This window comes from Condylura cristata, unplaced genomic scaffold, assembly GCF_000260355.1.
Source record: "Condylura cristata isolate star-nosed mole 26May11 unplaced genomic scaffold, ConCri1.0 scaffold00023, whole genome shotgun sequence".
In the NCBI taxonomy this organism is placed as follows: domain Eukaryota; kingdom Metazoa; phylum Chordata; class Mammalia; order Eulipotyphla; family Talpidae; genus Condylura; species Condylura cristata.
This window is the reverse complement of record NW_004567124.1, coordinates 30943987-30959580: the sequence shown is the minus strand read 5'-3', so window position 1 is coordinate 30959580 and position 15594 is coordinate 30943987. Positions and strand designations below refer to the sequence as shown.

Sequence of the window (15594 nt, the reverse complement as noted above, 5' to 3'; positions counted from 1 at the left end):
TCAGCAGTGTACTTCGTCCATCTGCCTGTTCTGCTCCCCACTCTGTCTCCGGTGAAGCCTCTCACCGCCCCTGAGCCTCTGGCCTGTACCCCAGTTCTGTATGTACAAATAAATAAATCAAAATGATCCTGCAGTTTCTGGCACACAGAAGGCACTCATCTAATAGCTGATGGATGGATGAATGAATGAAAGATATAAAAACCCGAAATTGAATGAAAGATGTAAAAACCCGAAATGTTCTCTTTTTTCGCTTCTTCTCTTTATTTTCTAAGTAAATTTAAATAAGATTTTTTTTTTTTTGTATTATCAGTTATTTGACTGCTTAGCTATCTTTCCTTCCTGCTTAACGATTCCTTCCTGCTTAACAGGAACACTTAAGAGATGAGGCCTGTGCTATTTCTGCTTCTATAGCAAAGGACCTGTCAAAATCAATTCCCTTTTTTAATTTTGTTAATTAAAAGGATGTCTGTTCCAGGAAGCCTCTTGATATCACCAGAATAATTTATATGACACCTTCAGAAATTATCAGTCACCCTCCAACCAACAGAAAATACTACTTTACCCCCAACTATTCTGTGTTATCCTGATTTCTTCATTCTGATCCTTATGGGCACCACACAAACTCAGCCGTCTTTTCCTTACATCACACTTTTTGAAGAACTGAATCTGACTTGTTTTCAGGGAGTCAGGGACTTCCCTGACTATGAAAGTCCTGTCTTCTGATTCAAAGTCCTGCTATATATCTCTACTTCATTAGCAATCTAGTAAACATTATTCAGTGCCTTTGAAGCCTTCGATTTTTCTCTACGGGTGGAACCTGTATCCTCTGCATTAACACCCACAGGAATATAAGCCCTTCTCTACATATATGTTATTTTCATGCAAAATAGAAATTCTTTCATTATCCAGTCAGCATTGTTATGACAGCATAGGTTTTTTCAAAATAAATCTTACTGAAGGACAAAAAATTAAAAATACAGTCACATACAAAAGTGAGGTAAAAAATTCAACTGTGATCTTGAAATTAAATATTTGACTTCTACATCTTATTAATTCAGTAATAAGTTTTTAAAAAGTGAGGAGAAAGAGAAAGAAGCAAAGGAGGAAGAGTCCAAGATGTTCTCCCTCCCTGAAAAAAGAAAAAATGAAAAACCTCCCAGCTTTCTATTTTGCTTCCAAAAATCCATCTCAAATGTTACTTTCTCAATAAGAAACTTCTCTCTGGAAATGCTTTCCTGAGACAAATGTAGCTACTTTATTCTTTCTTCTTAAAACATTTCTCTTAAATCTCTATTTTGGTATGTGTCACACTGACCTCTGATGAGTTTCCCTTCAAAGTCTCCTCTCACAGATTGTGAGATTCCTAAAAACAAATACCATACTTTAATCATCTTTGTAGCCTACTGGAGCCCAAAACAGTATTTGGCAAGTATTAGGCACATGTCCTGGTATGTTTATTCATTAATTCACACCATCTTCCAACAAACATTCATCAATGTGTGACCAGTACAATACTAGGTGCCTCAATTCTACAATCTAATGCAAGGTTTAATAAATTCTCTAGGATATCTCAGTTAAGTCTATAGTTTTAAGTATCATCTTGGGTCATTAACTCCCAAATTTATATTCAAGTCCAGATTTTGCCAACTGCTCTCCATTCAATATATTCAACCACCTTAACTAATGCCAACTGAATGTGTGCTAGGGACTTCACATATAGCATGGACAAAACACAGCTCTTGATATGCCCTGCTAAAACTAATTTTCCTGTGTTCCCCAGTTCAGTCCAAAGCAATCACCCAGTTTGTTTAAAGTATGTCAATTCATCTCCCTCAAAAATCTTCCACAATCATCAAATCATATGGCCTCTAGGTTACATATACAGCTGTCTAATGCAGTTTTTAATTGTAGACATCACCATAATCTCTTCACTAGACTAACCTGTAATACTATTACTACTTTTGCTCTCCTATCACCATCTGACAATCACATATTAACTAAACTGTATCCTGGTTTTTGCATTCAGGTCTTAGCCTAAATGTAACTTCAGAGAAGACTATCATCATACATCCCATCCCAGTCACTGTATAACACCCTTTTTCACTTTCCAGATAGATCTTATCACTGCCTAAAACTATACTATTCAGTTATCTGACTTATCCACTAAAACGTAATGTCTTTCAGGGAGAAAACTAATAAATGATTTTTACTACAAAAAATACAGTTATCATGTATGAGAAGAGGGAGATCTGGTCTCAAGCATCAGGAAAAGTAATATAGATGGATGACAATGAATTAACCATATAAAGGATGGGGGGAAGAGGGGAAGCAGAGATGAGGATTCTAAGCAGAAGGTACCATACTGAAAGGCCAGAAAGTTCAAGTAGCATGGCACATTCAAAATAATTGCAGTTCAATATGGCTAGGCACTGAGATAGTGCTGGTGAGGGAAAAGAGAGAAAGCCTGCTAGAAGCCGAGTATCAAACAATACTTTAAAGGATTCAGATCATTATCTTTAGAACAACTAGAACTCCTTAAAAATGAAGAAGAGATAACCAAATTGCTTTTGCATAGACATAACTCTGACAGCAACATGAAGAATGAACTAGAAGAGAGCAAGAGGAAAGACAGACAGATCAAGATGCCTAGACCTAGACAGAAAAAAAAAAGTGCAACTTGATTTACAGAGAAGTAGACAGACTTAAATGATATTTAGAATGTAGAGATGTGTTGGGGGAAAGGAGGAACTCTCCATGATTCCTAGATTACTGTGTTGACAAATCCTCTGAGACAGATATAGAGAAGACAAGTAGGTAAAGTAATAACTTTCTACACTGAACTCCTTGCACTCTTACCCCAGTAAAATGTAGGAATGGGGTGGAGAGCTAAGGATTGCTTCCAAGTCAACCTTGGTTCATAATGTAACACCACAAATAGGGTCTGAACAGCATACTCTCCAACCACAGTTACTCTATTTTCAAAGACACATTATCGCTCCTGAAACAGGCTGGAATATGGCAAAGCTCTAGTAGTAGCTTCTTTTTTTTTTTTGTCTGTTTTCCCTGGAACATGAACTCCTGGGGGCAGAAACAGTCTCTTTTAACCAAAGTAACCCCCGCACCTAGCCTAGGGACTGACAGATCAGATACTCAGTTAAAAGACTGATGTCCATGAATTGATGGATGAATGTCGCCAGCGTCGAGGGAAGTTATCAGTCGTTTCTCCAGCCCCGCAAGCCTTTGGGCCTCGCTGTCCCCACCTTCCCCCTCCAAACTCGGTCCAGTGTACCTGGGTCACGAACTCCGCATTGATCTGGGACACGGTAGGGGCCACGATTTTCTTCGGTTGAGCGGCGGCCGCCATAGTAGCACCTTCCCTCCACTTCAATGGAAAGGAAAGCACCGCCGCAGCACCGGTGAACGCGAGACGCTTTCTCTAAGCGGCTGCAGCCGTTGCCTAACCCTGTGATTTAAGGACCTGTTGGCCGGGATGGCCTCCGTTTTCACAGTCCTAAGACAGAACTCATACTGCAGCAAGAACCTTCCCTCGGAAGCGGACCGGGACAGGAAGTCCGTGCAGGTGGTGGCTCTGAGCTAGAGAGGCAAAAGGGCTGCGACCTCCCCCGCACGCGCCTCCTAGCGGGTGGCCAAGAGAAGACATCCTGCTGGTCTGAGCGGGATTCCTGAGCCACCAGGGTGGTGTGGTGGGGTGAGGATTTCTCAGGGTAGCATGGCAGCGGGAGATATGGAGTTTCTTTCAACCCTAAAAATAGCAGTTGTGGGAAAACAAAAACCTAACGGCATCTGAGCTTGGTTTTTATGATTTTTTAAAAAATGATTTATTTATTTATGCATACAGAACTGGGGTACAAGCCAGAGGTGCAGGGGCTGTGATAGGATTCACCAGAGACAGAATGGGAAGCAGAACAGGCAGATCTATAAAGTACACAGCTGAGAGGAACAGCGGGGAGGTCAGGAGAGGTCAGCCGCTCCATGTGTTCACCTCCAGGTGATCCTTGCACCACCAGGGAGGGCCAACTTTATGAATATTTTTTTATGGAGGTATAAATTGACAGTGAACTTGAAAACTACTAGAAGGAGGTGCATTTATTGTTGAAGGCAATGGGACACTAATCATTGAAAATCTGCTTTTGGATGATGGCTTTTTAGTACAAAGTTAGATGGCTTGGCGTAGGCAATAGGGACATGAAAATACCAGCTGGGAGGCTATTGTCAGTGTAAGGCAAAAGTAAATTTAGGCCAAAGTTTGGGATCTGGCAGTAAAAATGAAGAAGGGAGAATAATCATGAAGATACTGAAAATGTAGAATGAAGAGAAATTCATCCTAATTGAATAAATAGTAGGACCAAAAAGCACAATCGAGAAGAAATTAAGACAAAATAAGCTTAAAAAGGACAGTCTGAGGTAGCAGGAGGTATCCAGATAAGTGAGGAGCAGCTTGCCAACATATGTACTTATTAAACTCATAATTCATCTTATGATTTTATGACATATGAAGTCAATAGGCTTTAGCTCTACCAAGATCTCCTGTGCAAGTTTTTAAATTTATAATACCTAGTAGAATCATGACTAAATGCTGTGTCATATCTTTTCCTTCTTTTCATACTACTTCTCTTAGTCAAGTTTTTGACTGATGGATATGAATATTCTAAAAATTACATTTTATGATTTTTTCAAAAATCATAAATCAATTTTTTCATATTACAACTATTCTATAATGTGTTTTGAGGAAGAAAACAAAGGAACCAGATAATACAAAAGTTTCATAAGGTGAAATTGTCAATAATACCAAATCTTACTCCAATTACTCTAGCCAAGGTAATATTACACATTGACTTGCTTAGATTTAGGTCAGCAACCTTGAGTAGCCCTGATAGAAAGGGAGAAACAAGACTTAGATTGGTCATGAACCATCGCTGAAGAAGAACTTAAGTCAAGGTGTCTAGACCACTCGGCTGATCCACAGTGAAGGGGAGAAATATTTCTCCTAGTGATGACCATTGATAGAGCAAATATCAAGAGTTGGTGAGTAAAATACTAGGTTAAAGGTTAAAAAAAAAAAGGACAAAGAAGTCAGTGAGTGAAGAGGCAACAGAGGGCATAGGTATAAGATGAATGATTATAATGAGTAAAATATGACAAAATAGTATGACAGGTAGAACTAAAGTTGTTTGCTTTGACTACTGTCCTTTTAAGCTAGGTGAAATGAACATATTTGACTGCCTTAGTTCTTCTTTCCATTTGCAAGCACAATTTAAAATCTGACCAGTATGCCTATCACCGCAGGCAACCTTGTGCTAGAGAAAGATGAGTCAGGACTATGTAGTTCTATCTCCTTAGTCAGTGATTAGTTCAGGAATGTACCTGTGAAGCAATTCTGGCAGATGATAGGGTAAGGTTTGCTGTAGGCTTCTAGGAAAGTTGTTTCTTCCTCTCATAGGGATTTCTGGATCTCTTGCTCACTTCTGTTCTCTTATCCCTGTGAAGGAATTGTGAAATCCCAATTGCAGACAAAACACACTAAAAGTACCAAAGAACAAGCCTTGTAATTGTGAAAGGTAAAACAGATGGAAGGAACCAATTAACTATATAGTTTAACAACCTTAACAGATATCTCACCATATAAACCAATGATGGTCCCTATTGTTAGAGCAACTTGAGTGAAGTGTTCTTTCACTTGCAGTTCCCAATAAATAAATTAGAACACAGGGAATTTCCTTTAGGCAAAAAGGAAAACAATGAGAGGAAAAAACTAAAGATATTAGAAAAAAGATGGACCTATTGATGAGGTTCCTAGGAGAGGAAGGAAAATTAAGCTTCAGAAAGGTGGGAGAATATTATTATTCTGAGGATATGGTAAACCAGAGTAAGGATAGAGACATCTTTGGGTTAGAAAACTCATGTTGGGTTGCCTTTGAGTTCAACAAATTAGAAGGCAATTCATCTCAAAACGAATGAAAGGGTCTAAGTAAATCTATGATTTAAGGAGAGTGTAAAATGGTTTGTAGTAATGGATTCAGTCATTCCTCTTTGCACACATTTAGTATACATTTGAGAACGTAAAAATATACAAGTATCATCTATATATGAAGCCCTTTGTATAAAACTTTAATAATAACAGATGCATTTCCTTGATTTCCAGAAGCATGTAGTTTAGGTCAGTGGTTTTCAAAGAATACCTTTAATACAGCAGCAATTGCTAACCTGTATTGTATAAATGCAAATTCTCTCACCAATCTGACACTGAATCAGAAACTCTGAGGGTAGGATACGGCAATATATGCTCTTAACAAGCCCCACAGATGATTTCAGTACACATTAGTTTGAAAGCCATCAACAGAACCAAGTAATAAAGATATAAACAACAAGCAGTGGAGCACAGGGTATAGTGCTAGGTAAATTGTAAGGACTTCAGGAGTACTTACGCTCAAGATTTAAAGAGTGTTTGCCAAAGTAGATGCAATATACTACATGTTCTATATTCCATTAAATAATACCATTGTATTATTTTCTTTCCTGTTAAATTCTTTCTTTTTTTTCTTAGGCTAACAGAATTCCAGCAGTTCAGCACAAATTTCTAAGCCCTTTTAACTGGCAATATATATCTCAATAAGATAGAAATGAAATATTCCTTATTTCCCTGAAGCTTCTAAGAAGCATGTATGCTGCATCAAAAGAATCCCTTGCAAATTTTATTTTAACAAGTCTTGTATGATAGCCAGACTTGACTTCAGAAACTGTTCCAATACCCTTAAGCTAATTCTAGTTGGTTACCCTACCGAAGTTATAACTGGAATGCTTTCTGGAGTTTTAAACACTAGTTTTCTTCCATAATCATGGAATAAAAAGTACAACCTGACCCAACAAAATTTCTTCACTCAACAAAGTATAACTTAAAATAATACTAGGTAGACAAAATGCAGGCAATAAGAGTATATTCATTGAATGACCTGATTCTATATTTTTAGTACAAACCTGGAAAGGCCAGAGGAGCATAAATGAGTAAGCAGGTATATCATGACATGCAGAGGAATTAACATATTCTTTTGTAGGTGATGCGGAACAATTGAAGTATTCAATATGAAGGAAGAGAATGATGAAATATCCATGTCAGGAAGTTCAGCGTATAAGGTCAATTGGTATGGGCCCAGGAAAGCAAATGGCAATTGGTACCTTGTTCCAGTATTATGTGATTTCCTTTCTTCATTAGGAAAAAAAAACAACAAAAAAACAACAGTCCAAACTGTGTAACTTGAAACTTTATTTTTAAAAACATTCTGATGTAACTTTTTCAGGAACTTAAATCACCACCTACTTTCCTTCAACACACATGTTTTGTTTTGAAATTGTAGGCTCTATTGCAGTGTAAAACAGAAACATTACCTCAATCAAACTACTTCTGTAAGTTATGCTATGTTCTGGAATCAGCCAAACAAAAATTCTTCTAATTCTTTTTAAAGATATTTATAAAGTTTATTTTTTCAGAAAACCAGTCATTGATTCAACAATATTAACAGTTTTAGCATGCAGCAATTCATCACTTAATAGCTAATGCTAAATCTTATTATGGATGTATACAGTTTATTTTCATTCCTATAAAGTTTCCACAAGAAGTTTGCAATGATATTAAAAGTAAATATGTATTTTGTTACAGGTACTTCAAATAGCACTACAGAACATCTTTGACAAAATTTTTACAATATTCCAACTTTCAATATGAAACAGCTTAAAAAGGCATGGGCCAAAAGAAAGTGTATCACTTAGGCAAAGAGTCTAATAATCATACAAACACAACACTGTTAGAACTCTGTTTGGGGTATGAAAGGAATATATAAGCTATTTACTTCAAATAAAATTACATAAATAGCTTAAGAAAATACCAAAATAATTTCAGACATTTTTAAGGGAAAAACCCTTAAGCCTTTAGTTCTGGAAAATACGAACTATTTCTTGCTTTTATGCAATAGATGTGTTCTTAAAAGAGGTTCAAAGCAAATTCTAAAAATGATATCTTGCTTACTCTAGAAAAATGTATCTCAAGTTAACCTGCAGTAATGATTCTTTTAAAACATGATTCTCCTGAACATTTACACAACATTGGCATTCACCTGTATTGTCATGTTTTGTCTCTATAAATTAAAACCAAGTTTCTCAAAATTCCCTTGTAAAGCAAGCATATCAACCTCCCCTTTTCACTGCCCCAATACAGTTCTTAGAGAATGATGTAAACTTACAATGTTCATTGATCCACTCTCAGTACAGGGATTGTCACTATATTTAAGAGTGCTAGGATAAATAACTGTTCTTTTCATCTTAGAAATATAATGGTTATGTTTTCTTTTCTTGCTAGAACATGTCATTCTTAAACATTTTATAAAAAATGTCAAATATGAAGGATAATTTGTGCCTACAGATCTTTTGATGTTCAGGTTTAAGTGAAATATTTCCCAAATTATAGGCAATGTTGTTTAGTAGAACAGCATTCTAAATTCTCTAAGCAACTTTTTCCTATGTAGGAATACTTACTTTACTAATTAAAATAATAATTTACTAAAAATCAAAATAAAATTCTTCAGTGTTAGTCTTGAAAACACATATAGGGAAGAAAACTAGTTCTAGTCATTGCCATCTGATCCAACTTAACAGGTAAAAATAGTCACAGAACCATTTAATTAATGACACATTAGAACATTTACTAAAGCAGATAAGTTTTGTAGAGATGCAGGTGTATAGATGAGGTCTACCACAATCACTGTCAATCAGTAATAAGCAAATAAAAGATATGCACTTATTCCTCTTAAAAGATAACACTGCATACCTATTATTAAAAGATTATGGCACTTGGACAATAAACCTGGTTAAGTAAACATGGTAAATTTATAGAGATGCATCCTAGTCTCTTTCTTACTTATAAATTCTCTTGGTAAAGACAGCTACAGGTTGGGCACAAAATGAATTTAATCACCTGTGAAAAAAGAGGTGAAATTACCCAAAGTCCTAGAATGAACAGCTTGGAAAGATTGATAAAAACAATGGTATGGTTTTCTCATCGATTTTCACTTTATTGCTCTTATATATTTTAAACATATGAGAGTAAGTTTTGCAATATATTTTAGCTACAGGTGGACAAAATTATGCTTTCATGCAAAATATAAAATAAGTAAAATCTTGTAGGGCTATTTATGGCAATAAAAAACCCCACAAAACTCTGCTTCTCAGTCTTTTGAACATCTTAGAGATGACATGGCTCCAAGAGTAATTCTTTCACAAAAAAGCAAAAGGCTGAATTATTGATACATCATGGATAGATTAACAATTTCCATACAGCCAATGTATAAATTAAAGTGATTATTTTTTGGCACCAAATCACATTCTTCCCTCTAAAAATTAATTTGGCTGTTTCTAAGACTTTGTTATTAAGAGTCTACATGTCTTATCTTTCTCTATGTCTGACAAGCAACTGCCTATGAAATAATTTAACCTAATGCAAGCCATTTGATAGAAACATACTTTAAATGATACAGGCTTCAAAAACAAGATCACCAGAGACCACAAATGTATGAGGGGTTCTGTTAGTTACATAACTGAGTTTAAGACAACCATTTTATCTTGTGGTCGTTCCTTAAAGTGAGTAAGCTGATGTCTCTTCCAATGAGGAGCTTGTCTGAATGTTTTGCCACAAACTGAGCATTCAAATGGCTTCTGCCCTGCATGAATTAGATAGTGTCTCTCCAATTTGGATGGAGATCTAAAACTTTTAGAACAAACACTGCATTGGTAAAGGAGGCCATCATTTCTCTCTGTACGCTCTGAATAATTACAACAGTGACTGTAATGGCTCTGCTCTGATTCCAGAAGTGCATTAGAGAGATAGGGCTGTCTGTTCCTACAGTGGGTACCAAAAATTAAATCTTCAGATTCTGCCTTAACTTTTACTTCTGATATTTGATCTGACTCTGAGGTCTCATATTTTTGAAAACCAAGAGTCTGACATTGTTGGGAAGGATTATAATTAACATTATCACCTGGATGAATGAAAAGTTCATTCAAATTTTCAAATTCAACTTGGCAAAGAGATCTTCTATAAGGAATCTTTTCAATATGAGTTAACTTATGTCTTTTCAAATGAGCTGACTGTCTAAAAGATTTCCCACAAACATTACAGCCAAAAGGCCTTTGTCCAGTATGAATTAAGTAGTGTCTTTGTAGTTTGGATACAGAAGGAAATACTTTCTCACATTTGTCACAAGGACACATCTTATGTCCACTATGTATGTTTTCACTTGGAACCGAAAACCCACATTGAAGCACTTTGCAGTTATCAAAGAATTCCTCACCTGGTGAGCCATAGACAGACATGTCTTTATTATTCACTGCATCATCCATAGTTAACATGTTTTCTGTTGTTAGGATACCTTTCAAGCTTTTCCCCGTATTTTGGCTCTGGAAGTGTTTTTGCCATGAAAATGGCAAAGTCAATGTTTTCTTTTTTTTATTGCCAACTGTTTTATATGTTCCACGATTGCCAAGAGAACTCATAAACATTCTCTGGGTTTGTTCGGGGCTCTGCTCACCAGAAATGAGATCACAATTTTTTAAGAAACTGTTTTTAAATACTTTTTTCTCAGATCGAAAGTTATCTAATTTCTTACCCCCAGCACGTTTAAGCTTGGCCAAGATTTTTTTAACAACAGTTTTATAGTTGTAGCTTCTTTTGAGCTTGCTTGGAATTTTGCCACCTCTGGCAGGAAAACACTTGTGTCCACTGAGAATCTGTTCTGATTCAAAACACTCTTCACACTCTGGACACTGAAAAGGGACAATATAAATAGAGTGGATATCAAGTTGACTATTATCGTCAGATTCACCTGTGTTGCCATGTTCAAAACCATCCTGCTTTATGTTGAACTTATTAGTCAACGGACATGATTCTGGGCTCTTCACCTTTAAAGAAAGAGTCTGAAAAGTCTTATTCCTTGTATGTATCTGTTTATGCTTCAGAAGTTTGCTTTGAATCTTGAATCCTTTTTGACAAAAACAACATTGAAAAGGTCTTTCTTCTGAGTGTGTGAGTTGGTGTATTTTTAAATGAGTTGACTGCCGGAAAGATTTACTGCACAGAACACATTTAAAAGGCCTCTGACCAGTATGTATAAGTGTATGCCTATCCAGTTTTGATTGTGATGGAAACATTTTGCCACAGATTGTACAAGCATGGATATTCTTTCGTTTCTTTGTAGAGCTGTATGAAGGATCAGACTTAGAGCATGGATGTAATGCCCATCTCTCCTCTGTGGTGAAAGTACTGTACATTCCATATCCTGGCTTTTCTTGCTTGGTCTCCAGCACTCTTCTGCCATGTTTAACATCATTCTGGTAGGTTTCACTGTGGAGCTGTTGGTGCTTCACAAATGTCTTCAGATTCTTAAAGTGACGTTGACAAATATTACACTTAAAAGGCAGATTATGAGTTAGTTGATGTCTCTCTAGATGAACTAGTTGTCTAAAAGTTTTATGACACACATCACATTCAAATGGCTTTTGACCAGTATGAATGAGATAATGTCTTGCTAATTTTGATGGTGTTTCAAAGTGCTTGAAGCAAATATTGCAAATATATGGCCTATTTCTAGGTAGTTTGTTGGCTACTGCACACTGCTGAATCTTTAGCATTTTAAAATTGTTTTCAGCCATCATATTCTTCAGTGATATACTCTTATAAGCTCCATAGTGTTCTTAAATGCCACAGATGTCTAAAAGTGAAAAATACAAATGTATTAATTTTAAAATATTTTAGTACCACGTAAAGAAATAATTTCAGTTCTTTGGCTAAAGATATTAAAGTTAAAGGGAAATCTGGACATTTCCTTTGTTTAAAATTAAGCTAATAATCATTTTAGATTCGTAAAATGAATTTCACACAAGCAAATACTAAAATAACCATCTAAAAGTCTATACATTTTAAGCTGTATTTCTAATTGAGATAATACATTGAGAGGGGACTATTTAGAATATCATAATACTAAATACACCTCTTAATTTCAATTTTCTTAAGGTCATGATTAGATTTATCCATTATTAGTTGCTTTATCATTTGGGCTAAAAAAGGTAAAAAAAAGTATAAGGATTAAAATACAATAGTTAAAAGATGTGTTTGATGTAATTATACTAACCATGGACATAATCCAAGAATGGAATGCTCCCATCTATCAAAAGTGGATTTCTGACCCACATCATTAACATTCTCTACTCTCAAATATTTCTTTGATCAACAAAGTGCCCATGGACAAGTGGTAAGAAAACCCAAGTTCCAGTCCTAAATTTGCTAACATGTGATCTTAGCAGTAGAAAAAAGTACAAATTTTCCTCTCTAAAAGAAAACATGACTTGCTGCCTACCCATAAGTCAAGTTATTGTGAAAATCAATGGAAATAATGCAAACTATGAAATGACACATAAATGTAGTCAGCACAACACTATTTTAAAATTTCAATTAAAATTTTAAAATTTCATCCTTATCTATTTAATATCATTTTTAGGATGCTAACTAAGCGATAAAAATACTAACTTAACTTACAGTTCTCTTTCTCTTTTTCATTTTCTCATAGAATTCTTATAAGGCAAGTAGAGAGAAAATGAGATTGACAAATTGGCCACTTACATATTTATCTATGGCTAAGGAATTGAAAGTTTGTGTTGTGTATTTTTCAAGCAACGTAATAAAAGAATTTTAGTTTCGAATTAATATAAAGATAAAAACACGGGCACTTTCACAACAATCTTACACCCTATCTTCTCTTTTATCAGAAAGTACAGTTCTCTTTTCATCCTATTACTTTTTAAAAAATAAGTAAGAGAGTGAGAGGGTTTATTTTTAGAAGGTGTTCTAGCTCTTTCACTCTAATAGTGTATCTTCTAGTTGATATCACAGTTGATAAAAGTCCATCCAGACTCAGGATGCTTTTGTCAGGTGATTTGACAATAATGCATTATATAAGCTATTTGCTCTTTACTGTCTTATAAAAGACATCTAAAGTAAAAAATTATACTCACTGATACACAACAGTATGAGTCAGAAATAGAAAAAAATCATATTTATTGAGTATATTCTACTAGTTGCTTTATTACAATGTCTTTTAAACTGCATGCTACTATCCATTAAATCAATTGTGAAATTAATTTAGTGGATCTTGATCAGCATTTTTGTTTAATTTGACAGAGTAGAAAATATCAGACTGCATAAATAGTAAGGATAAATGCCATTCTGTGAAAATTCTGCAGGACGAGGTAAAAAGGAGTTTGTGAAAGCTGTTCTGGACATACCTCTTCACATACCACGAGACAAAAGAACCCACAAGTTAATCATGTTATTTCAAGTTTCAAAGTAATCTATTAGCTACGACTGGTGTTCACAGGATTATCAAGGAAAGCAAGCATGTGATTTTCTTCAGCTGGTCCATATAACTCCAAAATACTTATTAAAAAACTCACTAGAGATTAAATGGAATATGACATGAAAATCTATGTAGAATAATTGTATTGCAAACTACTAATTAACAAAATACAACATAGAACCCAAATATCTATGTTAGCAAAATTCAGGTATTGGTGCTATTATGCATTTTTGCAACAATAAGTCAGAGAAATTAAAGATGAACAACCTCAAATCCCTAACAACTACAACAGTTATGAGGACTAAACTTAAGTCATGAATCCACTGAACTACCATGAGCTTGAAAATTTACTTAATTTTAGATAAGTTAGACAAAATTAGGTGGTCAATTAGGATCAAACTGAAAGTAATAATCAAACCTTTATTCTCTTACTGCAACAGTGTAGGCAAGAGGTCCAAGAGGTATTTGCTCTAGGTAAGTGTGGTCAGGTAGGTGTACTGAACACAAGTATCTTACTGCATAGGAGGCACAAACAAAACATTTCTGCAACTTTATGGATCTGTAGGCCAGGCAGGGAGGAAGGAAGGAAGGTAGGAGTGGTAAGGTCCTGTGTCAACATAGAGAAAAAAAGTACTTCCCTCAAGGTCACCCATCCTTACAATATGAGGTTTTGATGGATTCAACTGGCAAGTGCTTTGGCCAAGCAAAATACCTCAGAATGGAGATATTTCAGCCAAGAATTCTGAATAGTATGAGTATAGGTAGTTGGAAGAAAGGAGTAAGGCCTAGACTGCAACTCCAGAAAACTGAAATGCACTGGCTAAGCACAAAGTCTGGTGTGGAAAGGGCAGCTCCCAAATCCTACTCCCATCTCAGGCCAGTCAAGTAATGTCCTGAAATTGCAAATGATCAGGTCTAAAGATCACACATCAGATTTTGGTATAAAGTCAGAGTCAATTCCTACTGCATATTATTCCTTCCCTTTAGTTTTTATAAAACATTGCTGGGGGGAGGGGATGTAGGGAAGGACCCATATGTGAACCGCACACACAACTCTCTCTGGTTAAAACAGGGATTGACTATGCACAGCTTCTGTGCCCAAAAGGTGCATATGGTTGATCACTTACCACCAGCCACTAAGATTGAATGCTGTTGCCATTTGCTTCCACACCATGTGGAGAAATACAGAGAGTCCTATATTGTTAGAAACACTGGTGGCAAGGGGTGAGCTCATCTCCTATTTATAAGTGACAGCTCAGAGTCCCCAATGGTACAAGTGCAGTCCCCCATGTATTAGACACGGTGCATATTAATGCGACAGAACGCTAAATCCCACTTCAACTGAGTCTCTGCTCTCAAATTTTTTTTTTTTGGTCGACAATTAAAACAACAAACCAATTTTGCTATTTTCCTATTAGGCTGAAAATTAAAAGTACAATAGCACATTTCGGTGGTTCAACCCGAAAATTATCCTAACAACTGCAATATAGACTCCGTTGGAAGACTGTTAAAACTGATCTCAAAAACAAAAAACAAAAAACAAAAACAAAAATCCAATGTCGCCTCAAGGCTGAAAGCCCCTTCGTTTTCTGGGGTTAACTAACACCACTAAAACGAAGTAAACAAGAAACCAAAGACCCGAGTGAAACTTTGACAACTTTCAGTTGCGGGAATAATCTCTGTTGGCACTGGACAGAGGACCCTGACAGCTGGACCTCACCCTAACAGTCCACAACAAACGAGCACCTGGAGGTCGAGCCGAGTACCGAGACTGCGAATTCCCACACCTGAAAAGGGTAAAAACTGCTTTGGCCGGAGCTGGCTAATAAAAGGCATAAGTGATAGGACCCGCAGCCGGGGAAAAGCATCCTCTCTGCACCTTCCTCTCAGATTCCCGCTCCCCAAGAGACGCAGGCAAGAGGCGGGGAAGTGGAAAAAAGAAAAGGAGCTGAGGTCGTGGCGCCCCGGTACTGGGTCCCTGAGCACCTCGGAGGGATGGAGGCAGGCTCGACCCTTCCCGGGGCTCGCTCCACCACACTCTGGGGTTCCTGAGGTTCTCCCCCACGCACCTGGAGTTGGCGAGGGCCGGGCAGCCGCGCATCCCAGGGCCCCGGCGTCGCGAAGGCAGCGAGCGCACGTCCGCAGGGCCGGCAGCGAGTCGGACACAGCGCGCAGGCGC

At 36.7% G+C, this 15594-nt stretch overlaps 2 protein-coding genes across 2 annotated transcripts in view; both read right to left on the bottom strand.

Moving 5' to 3' along the window:
• Window positions 1-3541, bottom strand: part of AQR (aquarius intron-binding spliceosomal factor) — a 79874-nt gene extending 76333 nt beyond the window's left edge. The window contains exon 1 of the mRNA XM_012728547.1: window positions 3290-3541. Coding sequence (XP_012584001.1) covers window positions 3290-3364 — 75 coding nt within the window. The 5' untranslated portion in view covers window positions 3365-3541. The remainder of the gene's footprint in view (window positions 1-3289) is intronic.
• A 3770-nt stretch (window positions 3542-7311) lies between these two features.
• Window positions 7312-15563, bottom strand: ZNF770 (zinc finger protein 770). Its single transcript, XM_004687941.2, has 2 exons — window positions 15485-15563; window positions 7312-11774 (listed from the first exon to the last, which is right to left on the bottom strand). Exon 2 carries the CDS (start codon window positions 11716-11718, stop codon window positions 9598-9600), a length of 2121 nt encoding a protein of 706 aa, XP_004687998.1. The 5' UTR covers window positions 11719-11774; window positions 15485-15563; the 3' UTR covers window positions 7312-9597.
• Window positions 15564-15594: the final 31 nt, after the last annotated feature.